This window comes from Natator depressus, chromosome 13 (genome assembly GCF_965152275.1).
Source record: "Natator depressus isolate rNatDep1 chromosome 13, rNatDep2.hap1, whole genome shotgun sequence".
Classification (NCBI taxonomy): Eukaryota; Metazoa; Chordata; order Testudines; family Cheloniidae; genus Natator; species Natator depressus.
Genome location: NC_134246.1, coordinates 33,505,972 through 33,533,534, shown reverse-complemented (window position 1 = coordinate 33,533,534; position 27,563 = coordinate 33,505,972). Strand labels below are relative to the sequence as shown.

The window sequence follows — 27,563 nt, the reverse complement described above, 5'->3', positions numbered from 1 at the left end:
GGGCAAGTATCTGGGATGGGGGTGAACTGTGTCAAAAACACGCCCATGCTCACAGCTCCGTGAAGGAGCTGCCAACTAATGTCCCCGACGGGCCTCGGGACCAAGGTGGAATACAGGCTGGCCCACCACGGTTGCTCACCCTCTAAAGGTGGCAGGAGGTCCCGCCACTTTGTATCGGGGCGGGACACCAGGGTGTGGGCGTGAAGGGTGTGAAGCGTGAGTGTGTATAGATATTTCCGTGGCGCGATTTGGAAGCTGACCAGCTGCAGTTCATGCAGCCGGCTCGCAGTGAAAGGGTGAGGGGTTTGTTGGGATCTATGGGGTAGGGGCCCAATTGAAAGGTCCAGCAGGCCTGGGGTAGAGGGTGGGTGGGGTGTGCCCTCACACAGGGCTCGGTTGAGATAAGCCCGAGCAGCGGGCGTCAAGGCGGCCTTCACTTCCTGAAGTATGCGCTGGGGGGTACGAGGTCTGGAGAGCCCCAAGCACCGAGCAAGCGTCAGGGGATCCAGCCAGTCTCCCCGGTCGTAGTCCAGGAGGTCTCCGACTCTCGTGACTTTTGACAGGACCAAACTCTGGTGCACCGAGAGTAGCCCCCGTCCCCCCACTCCAGCCGCCAGCTGTCCTCGGCGGTTGGATCCGTATGGGTCTCCTGCAGGAAAACCACAGAGTACCCTCCTTCCCAAAGGTAAGAGAGCACCTGGGACCTGCGGAGAGCCATCCTATAGCCCCTGGTGTTCAAAGTTGCAATAATGAGAGGCGTCATGTGGAGGGCTAGGGGGGTGGGGGTTCCTTGTTGGCGGGGGTGTTCGCAGCCCCCGGCGGGTCACGCAACAATCCATGACCCATCCCGTAAGTGAGTAAATCGTCATGGAAGCTGAGGGCCTGCCTGTAGGCCGCAGCACCGTGCCTTCCTTTCCCTTTCACCTCCTTTATAAGGGCCCTTGTGGCCTGGAGGATTTGATCAAAGTCCCCCCATAGCTGGAGAGCCAGCTGTACCCTGTTGCGGGAGCCACAGATGTCTTCTAAAAACTCTCGCAACGTTTTTTGCAGCTCATGGGGGGGTGGGGTTGCGATTTCCGGGTTATTCCCTGGTGGGGCTCTTGGTGCAGCCTCGTGGTCCGCTGAGGCGGGCAGGCAGGGTGCAGACCACCGACGGGGCGTCTGACAGGCTAAAGTTATTAGGTCCGTCTCAAGCGATGGGGTAGAAGGGGATGGCGGAGGGAAAATTTCAGCTCCTAATGGGTCGCGGCAGGAAAATGCAAAGGCTGCTCCTTGGGGGGAAGCCACAAAAAACGGGAAAGAAATAATCCCAGGGGCGGCAATAGCATTGCAGGAGGAGGTGGATTGGGGAGGGACGGGGTGGGGGCGAGGGCAGAGGCGAGGCTCTGGGCTTCGGGAGGCAAGCAGCTAAGAGGTGGTGCCTCCCGAACAGATTCGAGGGTTAAGGGGGTGGGGAGGGGGCTCCCAGTGATGCTAGGCGCAGGCTCTGTGGTGGCTTTGGCAGCCATGGCATCAGGTGGTGGACCACCTTCTGCAGGGTGCTCGCCTGGGAAGGCGGTTAGGGGGAGGGAGCATGGGGAAAGGGGGACTGGGGTAAGGTTGCCCAGGTCGAGGCCAGCCGGCAGTAGGTCATTCTCTCCCTGGGTGACCGGGGTCAAACCTAGGGCCTTGATCTCCTCATACATGGAGGAGAGGTCGTCTTCTGCCACCCCGGGGGTCTCCCCTCTGGCGCCTGCTACGACGGTTGCTTCGGGGTTCGCGGGGGGTTAGGGTGATATTCGGGCAGAAGGGGCTTCCTCAGGGGTCTCGGAGGGGAGGGTCTCCCGTGGAGGGGAGATTCTACCTTCCAGTGCTATTTTGTCTTCCTCTCCCGACACCGGCCGATGGATCTCACTCGTGGGCATAGCGGAAGGCTCAGTGTCAGTGCCTCCCTTCCTGGTCTTCCGGGGGGCCTCCGCATCGGATGGGTGCAGCGGAGCTCGAGCCTTCCGCTTGCCTCGCTTTCCCTGGACTAGGGTCCAGCCCTCCATAACATCGTCTGGGGGCTGGTTAGCAGGGGTCGTGTCGGGGGGCAGAGGCGATGGTTCAGGGGCTCGGGGGGTAACGGTGAGGCAGCATGGGGGGGGGGCGGTTCTCCTTGTGGCGGGCCCTCTCCTATGCCCGGTAATATCTTTGCTGCACCCTCCTCCATAGGCTCTGCTGGATTGTTAACAGCAAGGGCGGGGCTCCCTCGCTCGTCTGGGCATTGTAGGGGAGGTGTCTCTTGGGCCCGGGCAGGAGCAGCGGTGGATCGAGCAGGAGGAAAGGTGGTTTCAGATGTCGGGTGGCCAGGGGCGTCGGCAACGACGGAGCCGATGTCCTGCCGGGTCTCGGGGGTCTCGGGTACCCCTCCCCGCCGGGCCAAGGGGCAGTCTCTTTGGACATGCCCCGCTGATCGGCAGAGGTAGCACCGGGCCTCTCCTGTGGAATAGTAGACCCGATAGCGGGCTCCCTGGTAGGGGACTAGGAAGGAACCCTCGAGCGCCTCTCCGTCACGTGCTGCCAGAGGCGGTAGAAGATGCACTTGCCGGCGGAACGAGAGGATGTGACGGAGGGTGGGGTCCTTACAGCTCAACGGGAGAGGGCTGATGACAGAAACAGGTTTCCTCAGGGTGGAGAGAGTGGGTAACAGGGCGGCATTGGGTAGAAAAGGAGGGACAGAGGTCAGGACTAGGCAGACGGCCAGGTCTTCTAGCGGCTCCAGGGGGACAAACACCCCCCCCCACCGCCAAACCCTTCTCCACTGCCTCCTGGGCGGCAGCCTCCGATGCTAAGAAAAAGACTACCTTCCCGTACATTTTGGAGGCCGCCACAATAGCCATGGGTCCTACCACCCTTGCCAACTCCTGCATGTATGTCTCCACGTGGGGCGAGGTGGGCACCAGGAGGCAATGGATGCCATGCTTCCTGGTCATGGTGGGAAAGGGGCCCCGGCCGCCATTGATGGTAGCGGAGGCGGTGGGTGGGGGAGATGACGAGGCGGCAGGCAGGGGGGGCTGCCACCACCCAGGCATTCGCCCTGGGGGCCGGGGGAGGGACGCTCGCAGAGCTGGTGGAGGGAACAGCGGGGAGGGACGCCATGGTCGATGACAAGGCCACAGCGGTGGGGGCAGCCCCTGCCATGGAGGGCTTGGTGGTTGTGGCGGGGCCCTTCCCCTTCTTCGCACCCTGGCCTTTCTGGCTAACTGGGGGGGCTTTCCTAGAATCTGGAGGGGCGGTGGGCATAGCAGTGGCAATAGTCGCCCCGGTGCCTCCGGCTGCCGATGCCCCAGCGGTGGCGGTGGCAGGTGTTTTGGCAGCAGTGCGGGGGGGCTTGGGGCTTGGGCAGGGGGGTAGGTGGGGGAGGGGTAACTGAGGTTGTTAGAGGGGCCTCACCCCTCTCATTCCCCGCCATTGTGATCAGGGAGAGACGGGGAGACACCAGAAGGAGAAGGGGGGAGGGGGAAGCAGATTAACCACTTCTCCCTGTTGGGCTGCGGGGGCGGGGGGGGGGGGAATGGGTCGGACTGCACAGGGGAAGGAAACAGGAGTTGGGGTCAGGTAGTAGGGGCAAACTGTGGGATGGGCAGTCCGGGGGCGGGGCGGGGGGAACGCGGACCCACGCGCATTTGTCCAAAGAGTTTCGTTTGGTCAGCTGTTGTGTCTGGTCTGGACGATGGAATTCAGGGCAAGCAGTTGAGTCTAGAGGCAGATGGCAAGTTGCCAGCAGAGACGGACAGCGGGGGGGCCATGACGATTGTAGTAGTGTTGGGGGGGGCAACGATGGATCGGGGGGCAGCTCCGTGCCACACCCCCTGTGCCCCTACAAACGCAATTAAGACACAGTCAAACTCCCCCCACAAGTGAGTACAGTTCAAAAGTTACTCAGTCTTATGGCCCCCTCCGCAATGATTTGTAGCTTCCCTAGGCGATGTCTTTGTCAGCTGTCTTCTCTCCCTGTCTTTGTGGAGCATTCCAAAAATGCCAAGCAGATAAGAAGACGATTAATTACGGATCCACAAACAAACAGCAAAATGGTTGGGTCTGGGGGCTTCCACTCCCCTCCTCCGGGGAGCGGGTCGGCAGTCCCCCCCCACCCTCCGGGGTTGCAGCTGAAACAGTAGCAGCATCCGAGGGCAGGCGTGGGGGTGCTGGCAGGCAAGCTGGCAGCCGACCAGCACTCGAACGGCAGCAAAAAAAACCAGCAAAAAAAAAACAACAACCGAAGAAAAAGCCTCTGGCCCGGTCTGGGGGGGAACTAAAGCAGGGGCAAAAAGCAAGGAAAGCCTAGGCCAGAGGGTAGCAGGAGAGTGTTAGAAGGGAGCCTTCTTCCCTGGGGAGGGAAGAAAGTTTGCTATCGATTAATTAAAGTACCTGAAGCCAGTCATCTGATAAAAAAACCCTGCTTCAATCAGACTAGAGGAGGAGTTGAAGCAGAGTGGATTGGTGCTGGAGCAGAGAGCAGTTTGGAGGGAAGCAGAGGAGAGTGTGGAGAAGTGCTGCGGTGGGCTAAGAAGACCAAGACCCTAAGTAAAGGGACACCTGGTTTGTGCTGAGGGAGGGCAGGAAGCCCCACAAGCTGAAGGGCAGGAGAGGGAAGCAGCCCAGGAGAAGGAACCGCTAGTTCAAGTGGTTTACCGCTATCCCTAGGGCCCCTGGGCTGGGACCTGGAGTAGAGGGCGGGCCCAGGTCCCTCCCTCTCCACTCCCCTCCTCTAGGACACTAGTGGGGCAGTTAACACCCCAGTTCAGGGGCAAGAAACAGTGCCCTGAACCCCCCTCCCGCCCCCAAGAAGAGAAAGCTCGAGACCCATCATAGCAGTGCTGGCAATTTGCCACACTAGGTTGAACCTCTTCAGAAAAGGATTAAAATCACACTCTTTGTCGCTGTAGGGCCCGAGGCACAGCCAGGGTAAAGACCCCAGTGGATTTCATTGGGTTGCCAAGGCAGTCAGTGAGGCCTAAAGGAGAGGGACCTGGGCCGGGATCAGGCCTTCACCTGTCCCACCCACTGCTGCACCCACAAGGAAATGCCTTTTCCAGGGATCCCTCGGTGTGAGGGGGCCGCTCTGCAGGGCTGGCAGGAACGGACATTGAGCTGATCATGGTCTGAGGCTGTGCCGCTGTGTTTGCCCAGGGGTGGCTTCCAGCTCTGAGCTCCTCCGAAGGGGACGAGATGAAGAGCCTTTTTTGGAGACGGAAATGCTGAGGAAGCTGCAGAGCACCCCCGGGAGACCTGTCCCTGCTCAGATATTAAGGCTGGTTTGAGGGGAATGGATCACTCCAGAGGGGCCCAGGTAAGCTCCTCAGCCCAGCCCCTCACCCCTGGCTCTGGCCTATCAGACAGGGGTGCTGGGCTCAGGGCTTGGTTTGTAAACCAGGGCTCATGACTTTGATTCCCACTGGGCTACGGGGTTCAGCGCTCAAGGGGTTCGCCTGTCCGCCCGGATGGGCTGGGGACACCCAATAACCATAGACTGGAGGGTGAAACCTTCTCATCTGAATCAGGCAGTTCTCACTGAGCCCAACTGACCTGCAGAGCATATCAGCACGGACATCTCCCTGAGACTCGCACAGCGAAAGGTGTGTCCCCCCCCACACCATGTAGTGAATGGAAACAGTTCTCAGAGTCAGACATTAGGGTGCCCAAGTGGAGCTGTGTGTGGGGACGGGGGAGCCCTGGGTAACAGGGGTTTGAGGGTCAGGACAGAGGTCTATCTGCAGAGTTGTTCAGGGGAGGGAATCAAAGGCTGGGCTAGCAAGGGAATGGGGGGCCATGAGTGAGGGGCACCAGCAGAGCTGGGAGATCCCAGGGCTGGGATAGCAGGGCAAGTGGGATTGGATTGAGTGGCACCAGCAGGGCTGTTTGAAGCCCACACCTTGGCCAACACACCTGTTGTTTCTTTACTCTGCAGACCATCTGGCAGGTTATTTCCATTTACTCCCAGTTCTTAGGAACTTCTCATGACTGGCTTTGTTTGCCGAATGTCCCCTCCCATATCTCACTGGCCACCTGCTCGGCACAGCTCCATATAATGGACACCAGAACAGGAGGATGCTCAGCGGCTTTCATCTCAGCAGTGATCTGGATCCAAATCTCAGACGGGAGCTCCAGCCCAGGACAAGGTGAGTTGATGACGCAGCTGAGGTCAGGTTCTGAGGGGTATCCAATGTTCAGCATGAGGGTCAGCTGATGTTCTCCTGAATTCAAGTGGCTACAGCTGGAGCAGCTGTGAGTCGGGACTCCTGGTCTTTATCCCCAGTGCTGGCAGGGAGTGGGGTATAGTGGTTAGAGCAGTGGTGGGGCTGGAAATCAGGACTCATGCCTCTAGGAAAGAATCTGTCACCTAGATATTCAGATAGAGGGCTCAGCAGACTCCACTGTGGTTCTTCTAAGGACTGGAGTAGGAGTTTCCACCATTTCAGATCTTACCTCTGAGCTGCAGAATTGCAAACCACAAAGCGGGTGAGAGGGGTTGGAACAGTTCATGCAGAGGGAGGCTCAGAGCTCAGGCTCTCTTCTCATTTTAAAGTGTCTCTTTAAAGGGGAATAAAATAAACAGGCTAGGTTGGGAGGACACAACCACCATGGGGAGACAGTCAGCGTCCCATGCTGTGCAAATCTGGGGTGACTGTCCAACCAGTGCTACTTGGGTCCCACGAGTGACACTTAAGAGACCACTGGAGCCTAGTGCATGAACTGCTACTGCTCGAGGACCATGGCTAGGATTTCCAAAGGCACTAAGGGAGTTAGGGGATCTGTTAGAATCATATGTTTACCTAGTCTAACCCCATGCCAAAATGAAGGATTTGTTGTGTCTAAACCCTCCAAGACAGATGGCTATCCAGCCTCTTTTTGAAAACCTCCAGCGAAGGAGCTTCCACAACCTCCCGAGGCATCTGTTCCATTGTCCTCCTGTTCTTACAGTTAAGAAGTTTTTCCTGAGATTTACTCGAAATCTGCTTTACTATAGTTTGAACCCATTGCCTCTTGGCCTCCCCTCTGTGGCCAGAGAGAACAGCTTTTCTCCATCTTTTTTTATGGCAGCCTTTCAAGAATTTGAAGACCGCTGTCATGTCCCCCCTTAATCTCCTCCTTTCCAAACTAAACATACCCAATTCCTTCAGCCTTTGCTCATAGGGCTTGCATTCCATCCCTTTGATCGTCATTGTCGCTTCCCTCTGGAGCCTTTCCAGCTTCTGTATATCCTTTCTATACATTAGTGACCAAAATTGGACACAGTACTCCAGCTGAGATCTGACCAGTGCTGAGTACAGTGGTACTATCACCTCCCATGACTTGCATACTATGCATCTGTTAATGCAGCCTAAAATTGCAATTGCTTTTTTTGCAACAGCATCGCATTGCTGACTCATATTGAGGTTCTGATCCACCACAACTCCCAGATCCTTCTCAGCAGTGCTGCTGCCAAGCCAGTTATCCCCCACTTCATATTTGTGCATTTGTTTTTTTCCCCTAAGGGTAGCACCTTAAATTTGTCTTTGTTGAATTTCATTTTGCTGTCAATAGTTCAGTTCTCCAAGTTATCAAGATCCCTATGAATCATACCTCTGTTCTCCAAAGTTTTGGCAACCCCCCTCCACCCCCCAGTTTTGTGTCATCTGCAGATTTGATCAGTATGCTGTCTGTTCCTACAGCTTGTCATCAATAAAGATGGTAAACAACACTGGACCCAGAACAGATCCCTGTGGAACCCCACTTGAGAACTCCTCCAATCTGACATCATTCCATTAATAGTTACTCTTTTTTTGCGGTTGCTTAACCAATTACGTATCTACTTAATGGTAGTTCCGCAAAGCCTGCATTTCTCCAGCTTACTTATCAGAATGTCATGTGGGACTGTGTCAAAAGCTTTGCTAAAGTCCAGGTATATTATGTTCACCTCATTCCCCCTATCCACTTCTTGTGGGATTTGGACATCTAAGTCAGGAAGGCTCCTTTCAAAATCCAAGCTCAGGTCCCCCATCTGGCAGACTCATAAACCTCTGGGGATCAGCAATGAGAGAGACAGAAATATAATTAAAGTTAGTGGTATTCAGGGAAATGCAGAATGGCTTCTTGGAGCTTCACCTATTCATACCAAGAGGGCATTATTTGTTATTCCATATTATGTAATTTTATTGTTCAATCACAAACTTGTCCACTTGCATAATGACAGGTTTCAGAGTAACAGCCGTGTTAGTCTGTATTCGCAAAAAGAAAAGGAGGACTTGTGGCACCTTAGAGACAAACCAATTTATTTGAGCATAAGCTTTCGTGAGCTGCAGCTCACTTCATCGGATGCATACTGTGGAAAGTATCGATCTTATTATATACACACACAAAAAGCATGAAAAAATACCTCCTCCCACCCCACTCTCCTGCTGGTAATAGCTTATCTAAAGTGATCACTCTCCTTGATTATCATACACATTGTAAGGAGAGTGATCACTTTAGATAAGCTATTACAAGCAGGAGAGTGGGGTGGGAGGAGGTATTTTTTCATGCTTTTTGTGTGTGTATATAATAAGATCGATACTTTCCACAGTATGCATCCGATGAAGTGAGCTGTAGCTCACGAAAGCTTATGCTCAAATAAATTGGTTAGTCTCTAAGGTGCCACAAGTACTCCTTTTCTTTTTGCAAACTTGTCCACTGTAATTTTCTATTGGAGATTTGAAATTCAATGTGTTTGTTATTTGTCAGTGACTTGACATTCATTGCTTGTTCTAATTTCCCATTGTGTGTGTGTGTGTGTATTTGTTATTTGCCTGGAATAACTCCATTTAAATCAGTAGGTTTAAGTGTTATGGCTAAGAGTTATGGTTAGGGGACATAGGGGGCAAAATCCCACTTTCATTTACACTTGGGTAGACTTGGAGTTGTGACTGCAATGGGGTCAGGGCTGAAGTCTGATTTCGCTTCCCACCCCCCAGGGTAAAAGTTTCCACTGGGGTGGAGGGTAGAGGTCGAACAGCTGACTGCTGATTTTGAGTAGCCACAAACCAGGGCTATAAGAAGAGCTCAGCGGGGAGCTATATAGCTCAGGGAGGCTTTAAAAAACCATTTTAATAGTGAGCCACAGTAATGTGTATGTTATATTGTGCTGTGCCTGGCATTGTTTTTATGCACCCTGGTATGCACCTTGTGATAAGAGCTGTGTGTGTAGTAATATAACATTGCAAATACACCTATTACTATTATCTCTGAATGATGTCAACCCCAGCCAGCATATGTTGTGAATTAACAAAAATGAATTAAGATTCCATAACTAGATTTTTATTCCAAACCCAGGCAAACAGACATATTTATTACTGAATGAAACATTATAAATACAGGGGAAAGTATCTTTGAAGGGGAAAAAACAGTTATTTCCATTTATTTGCTTATAACTAACTTTATCAGAAGATTAGGCTTGGGAACTTGAGCCATCATCACTTTCTTTTGTAGCAGGAGAGAAATGTTACTACTAGGGGTTTGTTTTAAATCTGAACCTGATACAACACCAACCACTTTTGTATCTTCTTATTTATGTTTGGAAAGTGGAACCTCTAAACTAACCAAGCTCGATGTTAGCTTATTTTCTTTTACATTTCCAGATTGAGATTCAGTAGGATTTGGGTTCCTAACTCCCTTATGCTCCTTTGCAATTGTTCCTTTTCTCTGAAACAGCCACAGAAAGAAGAAAACGGCTGTCAGAGGTTGACTTGGTCCTCCCATCTAGGCACTCCCCAAAGAGTCCATTTGTCACTGAAGGGATGCATTCCACATCACCAAGAGCTCTCCAGGAAAATCTGGAAGAAGCTATGGAGAAGTCTCAGATGAGAACGGTAAATTATTTCTCATGCAGAAACTTGTCTTGTTCGACCCAGAGTAGATTTCTTTCAATTTGACAAAACCTTTTTGCAATTTTTGGATTCAATCCAAACTGATTCTCCCCCCACCCAATTTCTCATAACTTCCAGTGAACTGAAATATCAGTCATTCGCCCAGCTGTCTCCCCAAACTTGGCTGAGGTTTCTAGGTACAGCCATGATACAAATATAAAGAGTGAATCTCTGAGGTACTTGTGGTAGCTGCACCCAGACCCCCATCCACTCCCTCACAGCCTTTAAAGAGATGAGATATTTTATTGGCCTTTTATTTTTGGCAGGATGATGGACATCTCCGGCTCTTCCAGGAGCTCTCGGATGGTGAGAAAGAAGCCACTAGGAACAGAAAGGCAAAAGTCCTGAAGTGCCTCGAGAGTCTCCACATTGCCTGTGATGAGGTGTGTGTCTGGGGGGGCAATCATGCCCCAGAGTGCTAAGGAGAACAATCTAGCATGTTAGCCACATGGATGGTGACTGAGATGCCTCATACAGTGGGAGGAAATACCTCCAAAATCCAGCCCCATGGAGATGTTCCCCTTGCAACGCAACATTCCCAAAGCACCAGGGGGCAACCCATGGACACAGACATACAGACCTTATGTCCTTTGGCAGGGCTCAAATTTGGGGGCCTTCAATGCTAAAAGCAGAAGCCCCTATCCCTTCAGCGAAAGGAGTAATGCAGTAACGGGCTTAGAATTCAGTAACGGGCTTTCTGGGGCTAACCTCTAGATGGCTCCATGCTCATGTGAATTCAATCAGTGCTTACTAAAGACTCGTTGCAGTGTGTGTGTATACAGCACTGTGGTTTGAAGCCAGACAGAGCCTGAAGCAGAGAACAGATGGGAAGGGGACATTAGAGCTGTCACTGTAGAGCATGGATAGCCTTAGAGGGACAGAGATTTGGGTGAGCTATTGATAACTTGTCTGACTTATTACTAATGGCAATAATGAATAGTGACTATATAACATACTTCTACATGTATCACAGCCCCCTCTGATGATTGAACCACACAGAGGGTAAAAGCCAACCACTGCTTCCCACCCCCTGTGGTTACTCTGTTAAATGCCGTGGTGGAGAAACGTGAGGAACATCCCAGGATCGTTACTCATCATTGAAAAGTGATGGTCCTTGGAGGGATCCGAGCTCCTGTGGACCTGACATATTTGAGCACATCTCCCCTCTGAGGGCTTTGCAAATGTCAGCCTAAGAGTCCTCCACTGCTTCCTCCTCACAATATTCTTCCTTCAGCACTAGGGAGAGTGACCTGGGTTTTTTGGTGCTCAAGGTTCAGTCTCCATTGGTGACTCACTTGTCACTAATCTTGTTAGTGCATTAGTATTACACTGGGCTGACTTTTTACGTTTAATGCATTTTGAATGAAAAATTGCTATTTTGTGAAAACAGAAATGTCCATTTTTGACAAAAAAAATTCAAATGTTTTTGAAATAAAGAGAAACTAAAAATGTATTGGGGAGTAGACAGGTGATGGGGGGGATCATTTTGCGGGTTTTCATGTTTTGGACAGACTCCACCCCTTAAATTTTTGATGAACAATTTGGTCCCTCAAAAAAAGAAAGCAAATTTGTCTAGGAATAAAAATCATTTCTTGAGCAGCTGTATTTCATACGTTATTTTTTGGACACAAAGACTATTCCTTCTACATTACACACATTTGTTCAAACAAACTCACTCCCGTGAATCATGAAGAGTAAGGGGCATGAAAATGGAACACAGTAAAGAGCACTAGTAAGTTTGAGCCATATTTCAAGTCCAATGGAAATCAAAGGGAGTTAGGCACCTAAATTGCTTAGGTGCTTTTGGAATGCCCTCTAGGCTCTTAACTGCATCCCTTTGAAAATTCTGGTCCTCGTCTGTATGTTGATACATAGGATTTTAAGCACAAAGGCCCAGAGGTTCAAAGAGCCCTAAGGGATACTGGACTACCACTGTGTGATTATGGCTGAAAATGCAGGATAAGATGCATTTGCTCTTGACTCAGGATGAGACACAGGTCATTGGGCACCTGATAAGGAATGCTTCCTAACATCAGGCAAACAAGTCTTGGAACTTGAGGCTTTCTCTGTGAATTTCTTGAATGGACCAGGACCAAGAGCTGCATAGCAGAGACCACTGAGCATTCCTAGTTCATTTGTCATTCCCTCTTTTCCCTCCTCCAGGATAACATGCCCAATATCGCTGTCCTAGGATCGGGCGGAGGTCTGCGGGCCATGATAGCCCTTCAGGGAACCTTGGTGGAGCTGAAGAAGCAGGGCCTGTTGGATGCTGTCATGTACCTGTGTGGGGTATCAGGTTCCACTTGGTAGGTGCATGTCAGAAGTGAGAATGTACCAGTTTTCCTGCACAAAATTGGTCACTGGGCATTCTTATTATTAATTAGCTCTGTACATTTTCAAGGCATTATGAGTGAGATTTTCAGAAGCACCTAGGCGTATGCCTAAACTGCAATCAGGGGCATGATGTAACAGGCATAGACATACCTGAGGAGCTTTAATCTTGCCAGCTCGGGAACCAATGGCCGTGAAGATCTGGTGCTACAACATGGGCTGTACCAGCCTGTTTTGGACCCTGAGTTCATTCTCATGCAGCTCACCCGCAGCTGACATCCATGCTGCTGCATCTTCGCTGCAATTGGCACTCGAGCTAGCTTCATCAAAGCTAGCGCACATCTGTCTACACATGCTGCTGTCACACCTCTGAGAGCAGCACAGACACACCCTAAACGACTCACCCCTTGACTTGCAATGAGATTTGAGCTCCTAAGTCACTTTTGGAAATCCCACCGTTCAGTAGACATGACAGAAAATGGGTGCAAAATGAAACAGAGGTGAAGTGACACATGCAAGATCATCCAGCAGGTCAGTGGTAGAACTGGGGCTAGAACATAGGTGTCTTGAGCCTTAACCCAGTGCGTGCTCACTGGACATCTGCCTCCTGGCCAGGCATGGAGATCTGATGCTGGGGACCCAAGGTACTGGATGATATGGTTAGAAGGGACATTCTGGGCAGACTCAAGAGCTGGAGAAGCGAGGCTCAGTGGAGACAAGAGAAGTGATGTTTACAGCAACCAAGGTGACAGAGGACAGGCTTCCAGCAGTGGGAACAGTGAGAAAAGGGCAATCTGTGGGGGTTGTTAAGTGTTTGCGGTTCATTGGGGTTTACCAAGAGGTGGAGAATACACAGAGGGAAGAGTCAAACGGGTCTCCAGTATTGGGGCTTGGGAAGAAGGAAGAAGAGTGGAGTTGTCCATGGAGAAAGAGATGGGAAAGGAAAATCTTTGGATGCTTCTAGCTGATCACCCAGGCCCAGAATCAGTCTCTGTGCCTGCTGCATAGCACCTCATTCTGAGAGTCACCCCATCGGGGTGAGTGAGGGGGGCAGAAAATGAGATGGGTGAGCATGGGTGGCCTAGTGAAACTGGCAGTGTGTGTGTGTGCTACCATTTCCCTCTACTGGGTGAAATCTTAATTACTTCTCCCCATGTCATACAGCCTGTATTGCCAATGTAGTTTCCACATTGGCTCAAGAAGGGCCCTGGGAGCTGGTCAGACTTATAATAGCTGGATTAGTGTGCTCACCAGTGCCCTCTGTTGGGAAGAGTCAGAATTGCTTAGCATGCATCATAGGTCCTAGAGAAGCAACTAATGGAGTTTCTCCACAGCTCAGAGCAGCAGGGGCCTTGGCTTTTTGCAGGAGATCTTAGTTCTATCCCTGTTATTGCCATAAATTTCCCAGTGGCCACGGTGACAGATAGTCATGGATGAAGTCCTTGTTAAGTCACAGATTTGTTACAATGTCAGGATGATTAGAATCCCCTGCATGAAAAATAAAAGGTATGAAGATTAAAAGGGGGAGGGGGAATTTCCCATCCTATTCCCTCAGTCTCAGCCATATCTTTTCTGGTTCATGAAAAGGTGCATGTCTTTCCTCTACCACGAGAAGGACTGGACAGAGAAAGTGCAGGTCTTGGAAGAACACCTGTGTGATACACTTTCCAAACCTTCACTTGGTATTCAAGAGGAGTTTATTATTGCAACACACGCGGCTGAAGATGAACTCTTCTCTCTGACTGATGTCTGGGCCTCTTTCTTTGTCTGTGAAACATTGAAGCAGGTGGGTTGCTGTGTAAATCCAGAGTGGTTCCACTGAAAAATCACTGGATTTACTTAATATATTCCTTTGTTTCTCTCTCTCTCTCTCTCTCTCTGTCTCCGCAGTACTTGGGATTCAGGAGCAAAAGAGTGGAAGGATATTGACTCCTGCTAATATTTTAAAGCGATCTAAACCCTTTGGCAACTTTATAAATCTCAGCCTCTTACCATGAGCTCTCAAATGATCACTGAACATTTCTAAAGTGAAGCCTTCAAAGCTGTTTAAGGGATTTGGATACCCCTTTTCCATTAAAACTAGTGGGAATGTGGCCTCCAAATCCCTTAGGTTGTTTTGAAAATCTCAACCGAGCATCTGATCCCAAAATTGAAGGCATCAAAGTCTCAATCACAGTCTTTAATTTTTAATAATGGGTTGTTCAATCTATTAGAGAAAAGGTCTAACCCGATCCAATGGCTGGAAGTTGAAGTTAGAGAAATTCAGACTGGAACGAAGGTGTACATTTTTGACAGTGAGAGTAATTAACTATTGGAACAACTTACCAAGGGTTGCAGTAGATTCTTCATTGCTGACCATTTCAAAATAATTATTGGATGTTTTTCTAAAAGATTATTGAATCCAAAACTATTTTTGGTAGGTTTCAGGTCATTTTTGAAGTTGTTGGGTTTGCTTTTTAACTTTTTTTTTTAATTTAGCTAAATTTTCAGATGAAATACCATTTCAAAAGAAAAAAGTTGAAATGTTTCACTTCAATGTAGCTGAAATAAATAATTTAAACTTTTTCACAATTTATTCTCAGATGAAAGAATTCACCACATTTGACGTGAATTCACAAATAATTTCAATGCTCTGAAAATGAATTTTTTTCATACAATTTTTTTTGCCTGGCTTTAGTCCTCCCTAATTGCTATTCATTTTGATGGATCTCAGGCTCTGTCTCCACTGGAGCTGGAAGTGTAATTCCCAGCTGGAGGAGACACACCCACATAAATTCTGATGGAGACCCTAGGTACGAACCCAGTGGGGTTAGCCCTTCCCTCTGCTTCTGCTGCTGCAGCTACACCGATATTCTTACCGTCTCCTTGAGCTGGTAATCTGACCTTTCTTCTCCAGGATAGCTATATCCTAAGGCTCTTACCTTGCTCAGGTGCTTTTGAAAAGTCCTTTATGTGCCAATCTGCATCTTTAAGTGCCTAAATATTTTTGAAAATCTGGGCCTAATTCCCTTAGTCCCATTTGAAAGTCTCCCCCATGGACTGTAAATACTCAGTTTGTCCATACAGTGCACACTAGAATGAGGGAACAATGACAAAGATGATGATGATGGTCTCAACAAAAAGCGTCTTTGTAATTTCTAGCCTGAACTAATTAGTCAGGGATGAATTGCTGGGAACATGACCAAAACTTGTGTCTTTCTGCGCTAATCGATTCTTACCTTTCCAGTATGATAAAACCAAGTTATCTGAACATGACGATGCCTCCAGAAATGGGAAAAATCCTTACCCCATCTATGCAGCAATAGAAGCAAACCAATTGCGTAAAGCAGGTGAAAACAGTCCAGGTAAAAGAAAAAATTGTTTTGCATAAACCTATCAAATCTCTCTCTCTCTCTCATTTTCAATCGATTTTTTTATCAATGACTTTACCAAAATAGTTATTTATGTTCTTCATTTTTCAAAAAAACCCAGGTTTGTCAATAAATGAAAAAATCCCATAATTGTTTCAGTAGTGACTTTGAAAACATTTTCAATACAAACGTCTATCATATAAGTTTGTGATAGATTTCTCAATGAATTGTAAAAAGGATCAGTTTTGAAAATGAAAAGAACTTGGAAAACTTCGGAAAATGTTGTTGTGAAATGGTTTGCCTTTTTGATTAGCTCTACAGGTAAATGTATCACTTTTAGATTTGACTCATTATGATTCATTTTTTCTTTATACCTTTGGGTTTGATGGATGGGTGGAGGGTGGGTGGATAGGGGTTGTGATCACCACAAAAGGAATTCTGGGGTATCCAAGGACAGCAGATGCTGGCTTAGGAGGGAAACACCAGATGAAGGAGGTCACCATGGAAAATGGCATGAAAATGACCATGGGGGAAGGAACAGACTGAAAAATTAGGTGGGATTCACTGGTGGAGCAAACAAATTGAGGGGATGGGAATTGAGAAATTATTGCCATCAGCCAAGAAAGGGACAACAAGAAACTATCTATATTTCACAGGGACCTGGTTCGAATTCACCCCCCATGAAGCTGGCTTTCCTGGTCTGGAGGCATTTGTGGGCACAAAATACTTGGGAAGCAAATTCGAGGGTGGAAAGCTGACAGAAAAGAGGGAAGAGAAAAATATCTGCTACCTGCAAGGTAAGCATTGAAGCCCCTTATTCTTAGCTGATCAATAGATATGTAACCCTTCTGCCAGGTGGAGTCGGCAGCAGCAAGGGCTGGCTTCAATATCCAGGGGTCCCTCTTAAGAATATAACACAGAAACCAGCCCCACCCAGCAATCTGGGCAAATTACAAACCACTGCTGGGTGCTTCAAAGAGGCAAAACTTTCCCTCCCGCCGGCACTGAGCCTGTGTCTAGCAGAGAAAACTTTTAGTAAAAGGGGCAAGGAGCCCAGCATTAATTTGAGAAAACACCACCACCGTGATTCGAACACATCCGACCACGAGCAAAACTCCCGCTCCAGAGTATGTTGGGCAGTGTCCTGGGCCTCTGTTTCTCACCTTGCCATGTGAAAGTCCAACAAACAGATGTCCCTTTAACACACCACGGCCCTCTCCTTCCACTGCACGCCACTCACAGCTTCTGTCCTTGGTCAATGGAGACCCAGAGTTCAGAGGTCTGTTCAGGTGAACTCACATCCCAGCCGGGGAGGGTCCGGGGTGGGGAACGTGGAGCAATGACTCACCTGCTGCTATCACTGCAACTGGCTCACAGTTGCTGCGGTTCACTCTGTGTCGCTGCTGTCATTCGTCATGCCACAGTTCACTGCACCGCGCCGCTGTCTGCTCTGTCACCAATGGCCCTGTGCCCTCGCCTCCGGCTGCCCCCTGCCTCCCCCTGTGACCTCTGCGAGTCAGTCTCTTGGGGTTCCACCCAGCTCTCAGTGACTCCAGCCGCTAGTGGGGGAACCCCCCTGCTAGTGCAGACTGGGCCGTCTCTTCCCCCGAACACTGTCCCGCATCAACTCTAAGGCTGAGCACTTAGGCCTGATTATCCGTGATTTAGCTCTAGTGGTCACTTGCCAAAACAATAAGCTCTCAGCTGAGCCTAATCAGCTCTACATTTAAACAGGGGAGAGGAGCAGGTCAAATGGTGCTTATGACTCTTAGACAGAGCCCACCCCTCTCGGCAGAACCACTTGTTCCCCTCCCCCACTCTCTCCCCACTGGGATCTGGCATCAGAACCCCTTGCGTAGCAAGTACAGTTCAGTTCATTTGGGCTTGACCCCCCCCCCAATAAGGGCAGGGTAAGCACAGTTCTGCTGCCCTTTCCTCATATAATAAGGATAACAACATTTCATGATCCCTGCATTCAATACTGAAGTGATTTGTAACCCAATGCCAGACAAAACTGGTCACTTGGGCAGGATGCCTCTGCAGATTAGGTGTGTTCATGTAAATACAGTCTGGTCCTGGAGCCTTTCCCCCCCATCTTATCACTAGCTGCCAGAGGAGAGCCCATTTATTCCTTGCTGATAGATAGATAGAGGGGGTGTATGGAGATAGATAGATAGATATTGCAGGTCCACCATGTTGTTCTAATGCATCATATTATAGACCAGCTTGGAATGTTTCCAGCCACTCAACCCTGTAGGTCTCATCCCAGTCTCAGAGCTCTCTTCCCAGCTGCTTGTATCTACCCAGCTTTTCTTCCCTCCCACAACTCAATCTTCCTTCTGTACCCTCACCCCTATTTCCACCTCACTCATGACATTCACTCACATGTAACCCCCTTTGCTCACCCTTAGCCTCCATCTCATCCTTTCTTCAACCCAATTGCATCCTCCTGAAACATGGTTAGCTTTTGTATAGATAGCGATCCTATCCACCGATCTAAACACGGTTTTCAAAAGTTTGGTGAGCATCAACATACCCATTTTACAAAGAAGGAGACTGAGTCATTGGAAAATGGCTTTTCTAAGATCATAAAGGTTGGGAATGGGAGGTAAAGGAATAGAAGTCAGGTTTCCTGTGTCTATGCTACTGCTCTGGCACTAGTGCTGTGATTTTCTGAGGAGCCTAGGGAAGTTAGGAAGTCCATTTTTGCATTGAATTCCAGTAGGGTTTGGACACCTAACTCCTACAGTGTCCTTTGAAAATCCTAGAGAGGAACTTTCACCTTCCTACTAGTTAATATCCGGTATTTGCATGTCTTGGCCTTTTATATTTTATATTTATTTATTTGGATTGGGAATTTCCAAAGGGTCTAAAAGGGTTAGGCAAGTGTATGTGTGTGTGGCGGGGAGGGGGAGATTTACAAAGTGTAATTATGTACCCAATTCCCAGGAAAATTCCATGGGTTTTGGAGTTGTGATTTGCTGAAAGGGCGTAAGTGCTTTAGGATCATAAGGATCATTTGAAGTCAGTGGGTGATTTGTGCTCCTAAATCAGTTAGGTACTTTTGCAAATCCCATCCTGGGGGTCTAACTCCCTTATTCCCTTCGAAAATTGCAGCTTCATTAATTAATTAATTCAAATTTGTACTATACCAATCAAACACAGCTCATCCTAGGCTCTGGGTAGCTTTGACAGTACTTCAACATGCATCTCCTAATGTAAGACAAATCCAGTGATTAATTATCCTTAGAAAACAAACAAACAAACAAACATTGTATCTCTAAGGGTAGTTAAGCTCTGGAAAAGGCTTCCAAGGGAGTTTGTGGAGCCCCCAGCACTGAAGGTTTTAAAGAAGTTGGACAAACATCTGTCAGGGATGGTCTAGCTTTACTTGGTCATGCCTTAGTGAGGGAGGATGGACTAGATGACAGCTCAAGGTTCTTTCCAGCCCTACAGTTCTATGATCCTGGAATAACAGTAAACCCAGCAGGATTGCAAACATAACAAATACATTTAACACACCCACTGACAAGACAACCACTGCCTCCTGAGGCTGCCCTGCCCTCACCTAGCTCTCAACTCACTACTGGGCAGGAATGTTCCAAAAGTTATCAAACGCTCTGGGCAGGAACTGTCTTTCTGTCTCGTGTCTGTCCAGCACTTAGCACAATGGGGTCCTTCTTCATGGCTAGGTCACCTAGGCATTATAATACTACAAATACCAATACTCATTAATAGGATTGATTGAAATTTGGTATTGCCATTCCGCAGGAAATTTGGACATTAGTTTGTATCCCAAATCAAAAATAAAACACATAATTTAAACCTTTCCCACAAAATGATTTCCATTTCCATAAAATCAAAATGTTCCATTTCTATAAAATCAAAATGTTGCCTTCCTATTTCTACTCTTCAAATGTTGTCTGTTATAGTTTCATTTACACTGTATTATACAGTCCAATCAATTTGGAAATGAAAGTTCATTTCAAAATGAAAAATTGAAACGTTCTGCTCTGATAAGGTCAACCTGATTCATTTCACATTTATTTTTAAAATGAAATGTTGTCAAAAATCAACAAATTCCCTTGGAAAGTTCAAATTTTGACAAAAGAGGTATTTGCTGATGCAAAGAATATTACATTGGAATATTTTTTGACCACCTCTACTTACAATAAACTTTTTCAGTTATGAATCAATGTGTGAACCAAGTTGCAAAAGCACATAACCCATGAGAGATTGGCCTGCCAGTGCCCCCTTGAGTTTTCTACCAATGGGGCTCCTGCCCAGGCAACTCCTTACATTGTATTAAAGGGAAAGACCTTGATGCTGTCTTAGCTCCACTGTGGTAAATAAGGTCTTTTCCTTCTTGTTTTCAGGTTTATGGGGAAGTGCCCTTGGAAGCATGGACGCAAACAAGAAATATTTAATAGGTACTGACATTTCTGTGTGTTGAAGGTAGGGTTGAACCGTCAGTGGAATCGGAACAGATCCCCAATGGAGGAGCTACTGCACCATTCTGTAGCAATGATTCCAATGCCCTACTGTTTATCACAGTGACACTGTCATGTGTCAAACAGTCACTGTTTTAGCAGTAGCCTAAAGTAGCCCATGGGTGTCTGCCATTTGTGGATGGGTTGGATTTTCAAGGATGAGGGAGACCGAGCACCAAACTCTCATTTTGTGCCTTTCATAATCTCCAGCATTCCAGATAATTTCCAGATTATTATATCTAGGGCTGAGATTTTCTTAACTGATGAGGGGATTTGGATGCTAATTTCCATTAATGTTAATAAGAGTTGGGCATAATCTAATCTCATGCTTCAGAACTTCAGCCAGTCACTGGCAGCAATCAGGAAGGAATTTCTTCCCTGATGTACAATTGTAATCTGTTTTTATTTATTTTATTTTATTTTATTTTCCCACCGCTAGAGATGGGATACAGCTGGGGTAGGCCAATGTTCTGATGTGGTACTGAGAATCCTCTTTCCAGATGACTGGTTGGTGAGTCATGTTCAGGGTTCAACTGATCACCAGATTTGGGGTCAGGAAAGAATTTCCCCCCAGCTTACATTGGCAGGAACCATGGGGTTTTCTTAACATTTCTCAGCAACACGGGGTGCAGGTCTCCTGCTGAGATTATATGGGCATGTCTCACCTAGTCATTCCCTGCCATTGCCAGGACCTCTGCCTCAGGTGCCCTTCAGTCTTTCCTGTTCTCTACCTGTGACACACCAATAGTTCAGTCTCCTGAACAGTGCCTTAGTTTAACTGAGGTCACTGGGCTCAGCCAGTGACATCTATGTGAAATTTAGTGGCCTCTTGGTCTCAAACTCTACGAATCCATGACATTATGAAATTCAACTCCTTTAGGCATCTTTGAAACTCTCAGTTTAGATTAAATCCTGATTTCAAACTTCAATCTCATTTTGCAAAGATTTAGCCTTTGGGGCAAATTCTGGCCTCACTTACACCGGCATAAATCAGGAGCAAATGATTAGTCAGTGGTGGAATTACCTCCACTTCATACCAGTGTAAGTGACATCCGACTCATTGTATGGAGGTGTCGAGGAAATCCAAAACTAGATGATTGGTTACTGATGATTTTAAAGGGAAGCAAACACTCAAGGACTGGCCTCAAGATTTGTGGTGGTGATTTGAAAACCATAGTTATCAGACAATGTCTAGATTATAAAACCTAGATAATGATAAATTCTAAGGCTTGATTGTGGTTTCAGGTTTGTTTTACACTGGTTTAACCCCACAGTGAGAAATTGTCTTCATTTACACTACCATAAATCAGGAATAATGCCAGTGAAGTCAGTGGAGTTACTTCTGAATAGAGCCACATCAAACATTTTGTCTAAACAGTTTTCCGCCAATCAAAAAAAATGTGGGAATGTGTCAATTCTGATATAATATTTGATGGAAATTTTTCAAAATGCTACAAAAACCAAAATGGAGTATTTTGTTTTGACTTTATCATTTTATTCAACTTTATCTTTTCATTTGGTTTCAACTTTTATTTATTTTTTAGCTAGGTAGCTAAAAATATCACATTATATTTTATATTATATATTTATATCATTTTCTTTTTCCATATAATGATTCACTGTTGAAAGAAAACATTTTAGTAAGGTCATTTTGGCAATTCTAAATTGAAATATTTCACAATTTCATTTCTCCAAGATATTTTGATGTTTTGACTTTTTTGAACCAATTTGAGATGAAAACAAATTCCACAGGTTAGAAATTCAGTTTTCTTACCCACTCTCCTTCTGAGATACACCAGTGCAAATCATATCAAAATCAGGTCCCTGATGCCTAGATCGAAGAGCACCTAAACCTTAAAGAAAACAATGACTCATCTTTAAATTTCGTGACCCAAATGTGATTTCCTAGATTATATGGTTAGTGTCCTTAGCTGTGAGATCTCACTCATAATGCTTGTGTTCTGTTTTCCATTGCTGAGACTTTCTTAAGGAAATATTCCGAAAACTAAGAGAACATTGCTGTGCAGTAGGTGAAGCAGGTGGGTCATTAAATTCCTGGAACCATGGGCCATGTTTTTTTTTTTTTTAAACTCGCCCTGGGTTTATCTTGACATGACTCCATTGACATGAAGAGAGCTATTTCTGATCTGTACCACTGGGAGAGGCTATGTCTGCACTGACAAAAGGAGTTTTTCTGGTGGTATATGACCACTAGTTCCCCTAACAACATTAGCTATATCGACAGAAGCACTCTTCCATCTTCATAGCTATACTGAGTTTTCGGGGGGCGGAGTGGAGTTGGCATAGCCACGTGTGTGTGTTTTTTCACTCCCGTGAACAACACAGGCATGCCCTATAAGCATAGATCGAGCCAGAGGGGAATCAGGCCATTTCCATTAATGACATATGTGATTTTCATGGGTCTCAATGAATGTTAACACTGATAGTCTCTGTTTGACAAACGCTTGCCCAGAACAAAATCACCCTGAAAGCTCATATGTGACCTTCGCTACATGGGGAATTTTACCAGTTGTCCAGGTATAGGTATACCAGAATAACCCTCATGTGGACACTCTTGTTCAGGTGTAAGCATGGCTTTCTCACATTAGCTTAAACCACTCCCAGTGAGATATATGCTAAACCAAAAAGGGCAGAAATAACTATCCACAAGAGAGTAATAGATTACAAGGCAAGAAAGGGACCATTGAGACCATGTAGTACGACCTCATAGAATATCAGGGTTGGAAGGGACCTCAGGAGGTCATCTAGTCCAACCCTCAAAGCAGGACCAATCCCCAACTAAATCAAACCTCCAGTAAAACAAACACCAAAGACCTTCCCCCAAATAATTACTAGAGCAGTTCTTTTTAGAAAAAAACATCCACTCTTGATTTAAAAATTGCCAGAGATGTAAAATCCACCATGACTCTTTGTAAGTTTTTCCAGTGGTTAATTACTCTCACTGTTAAAAAAAAATATGTATTCCTTATTTCCAATGTGAATTTGTCTAGCTTCTATGTCCAGCCATTGAATCTTGTTATATTGTTATAAATATCTATAAGTAGCTACATGGGGAGCAAATCCCAGATGTGTCCAGAAGTTCTTTTATGGACTATGTTATACGGGAGGTCAGAATAGACTATCACAATGACACTTCTGGCCTGAGAAGTTATGAATTGTAATGAAAGAGACCTACTCTCCTTCAGATACTACCTCACCCACCTTGTCTCTCTCATAGCCTGGATATAACAATACTGCCAACAAGAATGAATTTTAATGCAAGTTAAAAAACATTTTAAATCACACTAGGCACCTATTTCCAAATTTAGGCAAATCAGTACCTTAAAAATCCTGGCCAAGTGTCCAATTCCCATTGGTGCCTTTGAAAGTCTTCATCTTAAGTCATTTGGCTGAGATTTTCAAAGAAGATCAAGAGAGTTAGGTGCCCAAATGCCACTGACTTCTATGGGTACCTAACTCCCTTAGTATTTGTAGTAAATCTCAGCCTAGAGTCCAGTTTTTTAAAGATATTTAGGCACCAAATGAGATTTTCTAAAGCATCTAGGTGATTATCTACCTTTGAAATCAATGATTTTGAGGCAGTTAGGTACTTCTGAAAATATCATTAGGTGCCTAGATACTTCTAAAAATCTGGCCCTAAATGACTACCCCAAGGCCAGACAGGGAATCAGAGGGGAGCCAGGAAAAGAGCCCAAGTGTTTTTCTGATCTCCCCACAGTGGGAGGTTTGCAAGCAGAAGGCATTTAAAAGGTGTCCCTGTGAAGTCCAGCTGGTTGAATCTTCTGCAGAAGGAAAATTCTGACTTTTCAAAATCTAATCAGAATGAAAGCAAACAATTTCAAAAAGTTTGGAAAAGAATCTTTACAGGTCAATCAAAGCTCTCCCTTTTGATAAAGTGGGTATGGTTTGTTGTGATTTAGACTTTTTAAAAATGTGACTTTATATTCTATATAAAATAAATATTGGGGGCTAAATCAAAACACTTTGTTTCAATTCTCTTTTCACCAAAAAGAAATGTCATCAAAAGCAATATGTTCCAAAATTGATATGTTCCAGTTTGTGAAAATCAATGTTTCCATGGAAAGTTTAAATTTTGACTATATGGCCATTTCTGATGCATAATGTGCTGTTAGGAAATTTGAAACCAGGTCTACTGTGAAGTCATGACATACAGGTTTCCTTCCCAGCCCTCATAACCAGCCCTAATCCCAAAGTTCAATTTATTAACTTCTACCCTGCAAACCGTTTGCTGTATCCAATGGAAGACATTTCCTTAGATGCACCAAGTGTCCAGAAGAGGTGTCCATTGATCCATAGGGGGCTTTGGGTGTCTCCTTAGCATGCACCAGCCCCAAGCAGCTATATCCTAAAGCAGAGAGCACTGGAACATGAATGGGGAATAACCATTCACTAGCGAGATCCAGCAACTGCACGATTGGCAGTGTAGTCTGAGCTGTGACTTCTTATGGGCTCCATCCACCATTGCAACCCAACTCCACATGGGGTTTCTGAAACTGGGATCCTGAAACTCTTCTAGGAGTTGGCCAGAGTGGCGTTATGGGCGAGGAAGAGAAATTTAAACTTAGAATCATAGAATCATAGAATAACAGAGTTGGAAGAGACCTCTGGAGGCCATCTAGTCCAACCCCCTGCCCAGAGCAGGACCAATCCCAACTAAATCATCCCAGCCAGGGCTTTGTCAAGCCTGACCTTAAAACTTGATGCAAGGGAGAGCTAAGAGGAGGGGCCAAACAGGGTGCTTAACTAATCAGGTGGACAGGTGAGGATGCCTGAATTTTTGATGGGCTGGAGGGTGTGTGAGGTGGTAGTCAGGGAGATGGGAATTTCTACAGTACTAATGGGCTGTTTGTTTGCTTCTTATAGGAGGTCTACAAGGACTGCCAGTTTCTATGCCTGTCATTGGTAGGTGGACTTATCCCAGTCGGCACAAATTGCCTCCTCAGAGCTTAGTCAGCATGAAACCCCAAATCAGCTAACACTTGACCATGGGGGGAATTTCCCCCTACGCTTCTGTTTGAACCTCTGGAGAGTCCAGTGACTGCAGGTTTGGCAGCGTGGCTGTAGTTACTTCTCCACCTCCACTGCCTGACAGATGGGGGTGAACTTTTCTTTAGAGCTGTAGGTCCAGGACCAGACAGGATGATGCTTGGTAGTGGTTTGAGCACTAAGCAGCTCAAACCACAAACCAGTTGCCAATTTGGTTGAACATCCATTTTTCATTAAATAAATAAACAAATAAATAAAATTGTGAGAAACCCTCATCAGCCCCAGGTAGCTCACACCGTAAGCCAAGTGCCACTGGGAGGTGAGTTCTAACCATTGCACTCCTCCTTCCACTGACATGGGGCCTGACATTCTAGGACACCAGGTAGAGACAGATTCAGCAGCCAGGTGTCTGACCCTACACTGGCTGTTGCATCCCTGCTCTCAAGAGACTTTGGGCACTGGGAACTTGAGTCTTTCATCTCTTCACCCCCAGGGCCTCACAGGATAGACAGCTGCCTTCTGGGCACATTATGTTCTCTTTCCTCCCCAGGTACTGATTACACTAGTGAACACTGTCAGGGTGTCCCCCTCCTCCTCCAGGAGCTTCACGTTCATGCCTCAGCTGGGGAAGACTGCGAGGGAATCTTCAGGCATCTGAAGGAATTCCTGCAAGGCAAGTGGACCAGCAGGACTAAATTTACCGCCTCTCCCTGTGTCTAATCATTTAGAATTGGATTTTCAAATGGGGTCCAAAGTCTACGTCCTTTGGTGCCTTCGGTAATGCCAGCTCTCATGAATTGCTGTGAATGAATTGTGGCATGTTCATTTCCATGACAACATCCATGTATTTGCCAATATTTTCACAAATCCCCAGGGCTGTTCCAATACACACAGGCTGAGGTTTTCAAAAGGGCCTGAGGGAATTAGGACCCCAAATACTATTGCTTTTCAATGGACCTGGGCACCAAAACTGCCTTAGCCCCCACTGAACGTCCCTGAAACCCTAAACATATCTAATGAGCCTTCCATTGTTTGTCCCAAATCTAACCTCATTTCGTCCATTATTTATGCAGAGGAGAACTGCAAGAATTCCCACCTGAAGTGCTGTGAACTGAGTGAGACCTGGGATTTGAAGAGCTGCGAAGAAAGAATGGTGGTGTTGGCTGAACTTATCTGGATTTTTGAAAAGGAACTTGGAGGCAAGTTTTATAGAAACTTTTCTCAGTTAGACAGGATTTTTCAAAGCCATCGAGCCCATTGACTTTCCAAATTATTGCCCCAGATGTGGGAGCAAAGAACCAGATGTGCCCTAAAAGGAAGAAAATTTGTCATTTAACTATTTCCCTCCATAATTCATCATTTCAAGTGTGTCATCTCTTTCTTCTATTTCCCCCCTCACATTAAGAGGGAAAAACAAAAAGTTATGATAACCAGTATCTGGTTAAAGGTTAGGAATCAAAGACTAGGAATAAATGGTCACTTTTCACAATGGAGAGAGGTAAATAGTGCGGTGCCCCAGGGATCTGTGCTGGGACCAGGGCTGTTCAACATATTCATAAATGATCTGGAGAAAGGAAAACTTGCAGATGATACAAAACTACTCAAGATAGTTAAGTCCAAATCAGACTGGGAAGAGTTACAAAGGGACCTTATAAAACCGAGTGACAGGGCAAGAAAATTACAGATGAAATTCAATGTTGATAAATGCAAAGTAATGCACATTGGAAAACATTATCCCAACTCTATATGATGTGGTCTAAATTAGCTGTTACCACTCAAGAAACAGATCTTGGAGTCACTGTGGATAGTTGACAGAAAACATCCACTCAATGTGCAGCTGCAGTCAAAAAAGCTAACAGAATATTGGGAATCATTAGGAAAGGGATAGATAATAAGACAGAAAATATCATATTGCCTCTATATAAATCCATGGTACGCCCACATCTTGAATACTGCGTGCAGCTCTGGTTTCCCCATCTCAGAAAAGGTATATTAGAATTGGAAAAGGGTCAGAAAAGGGCAACAGAAATGATTAGGGGGATGGAACAGCTTCTGTATGAAGAAAGATTAAAAAGAAAGGGACTGTTTCTCTTGAAAAAGAGACGACTGGGGGGAGATATGACAGAGATCTATTAAAATCATAAATTGTGTGGGAGAATATGAATAGGGAAGTGTTATTTACCATTTCACATAGCACATGAACCAGGGGTCACCCAATGAAATTAATTGGCAATAAGTTTAAAACCAACACAAGGAAATATTTCTTCAGACAATGCACAGTCAATCTGTGGAACTCATTGCCAGGGTTGTAAAGGCCAAAAGTGTAATCGGGTTCAAAAAAGAATTAGAACAGTTCATGGAGGCTAGGTCCATCAATGGCTATTAGCCAAGATGGTCAGGAATACAGTCCAATGATCTGGGTGTGCCTAAAGCTCTGACTACTAGAAGCTGGGACTGGA

At 46.5% G+C, this 27,563-nt stretch overlaps 1 protein-coding gene across 1 annotated transcript in view; it reads left to right on the top strand.

Annotated features, from left to right (window-relative positions):
• The window catches only part of LOC141997720 (cytosolic phospholipase A2 gamma-like), a 42,456-nt gene that overhangs the window by 3,974 nt on the left and 10,919 nt on the right, over positions 1-27,563 (top strand). The window contains exons 2-11 of the mRNA XM_074970148.1: positions 9,691-9,848; positions 10,172-10,288; positions 12,069-12,211; positions 13,824-14,022; positions 15,463-15,580; positions 16,243-16,383; positions 19,963-20,016; positions 22,056-22,115; positions 25,655-25,777; positions 26,178-26,303. Of these exons, the coding sequence (XP_074826249.1) occupies positions 9,691-9,848; positions 10,172-10,288; positions 12,069-12,211; positions 13,824-14,022; positions 15,463-15,580; positions 16,243-16,383; positions 19,963-20,016; positions 22,056-22,115; positions 25,655-25,777; positions 26,178-26,303 (1,239 nt within the window). The remainder of the gene's footprint in view (positions 1-9,690; positions 9,849-10,171; positions 10,289-12,068; positions 12,212-13,823; positions 14,023-15,462; positions 15,581-16,242; positions 16,384-19,962; positions 20,017-22,055; positions 22,116-25,654; positions 25,778-26,177; positions 26,304-27,563) is intronic.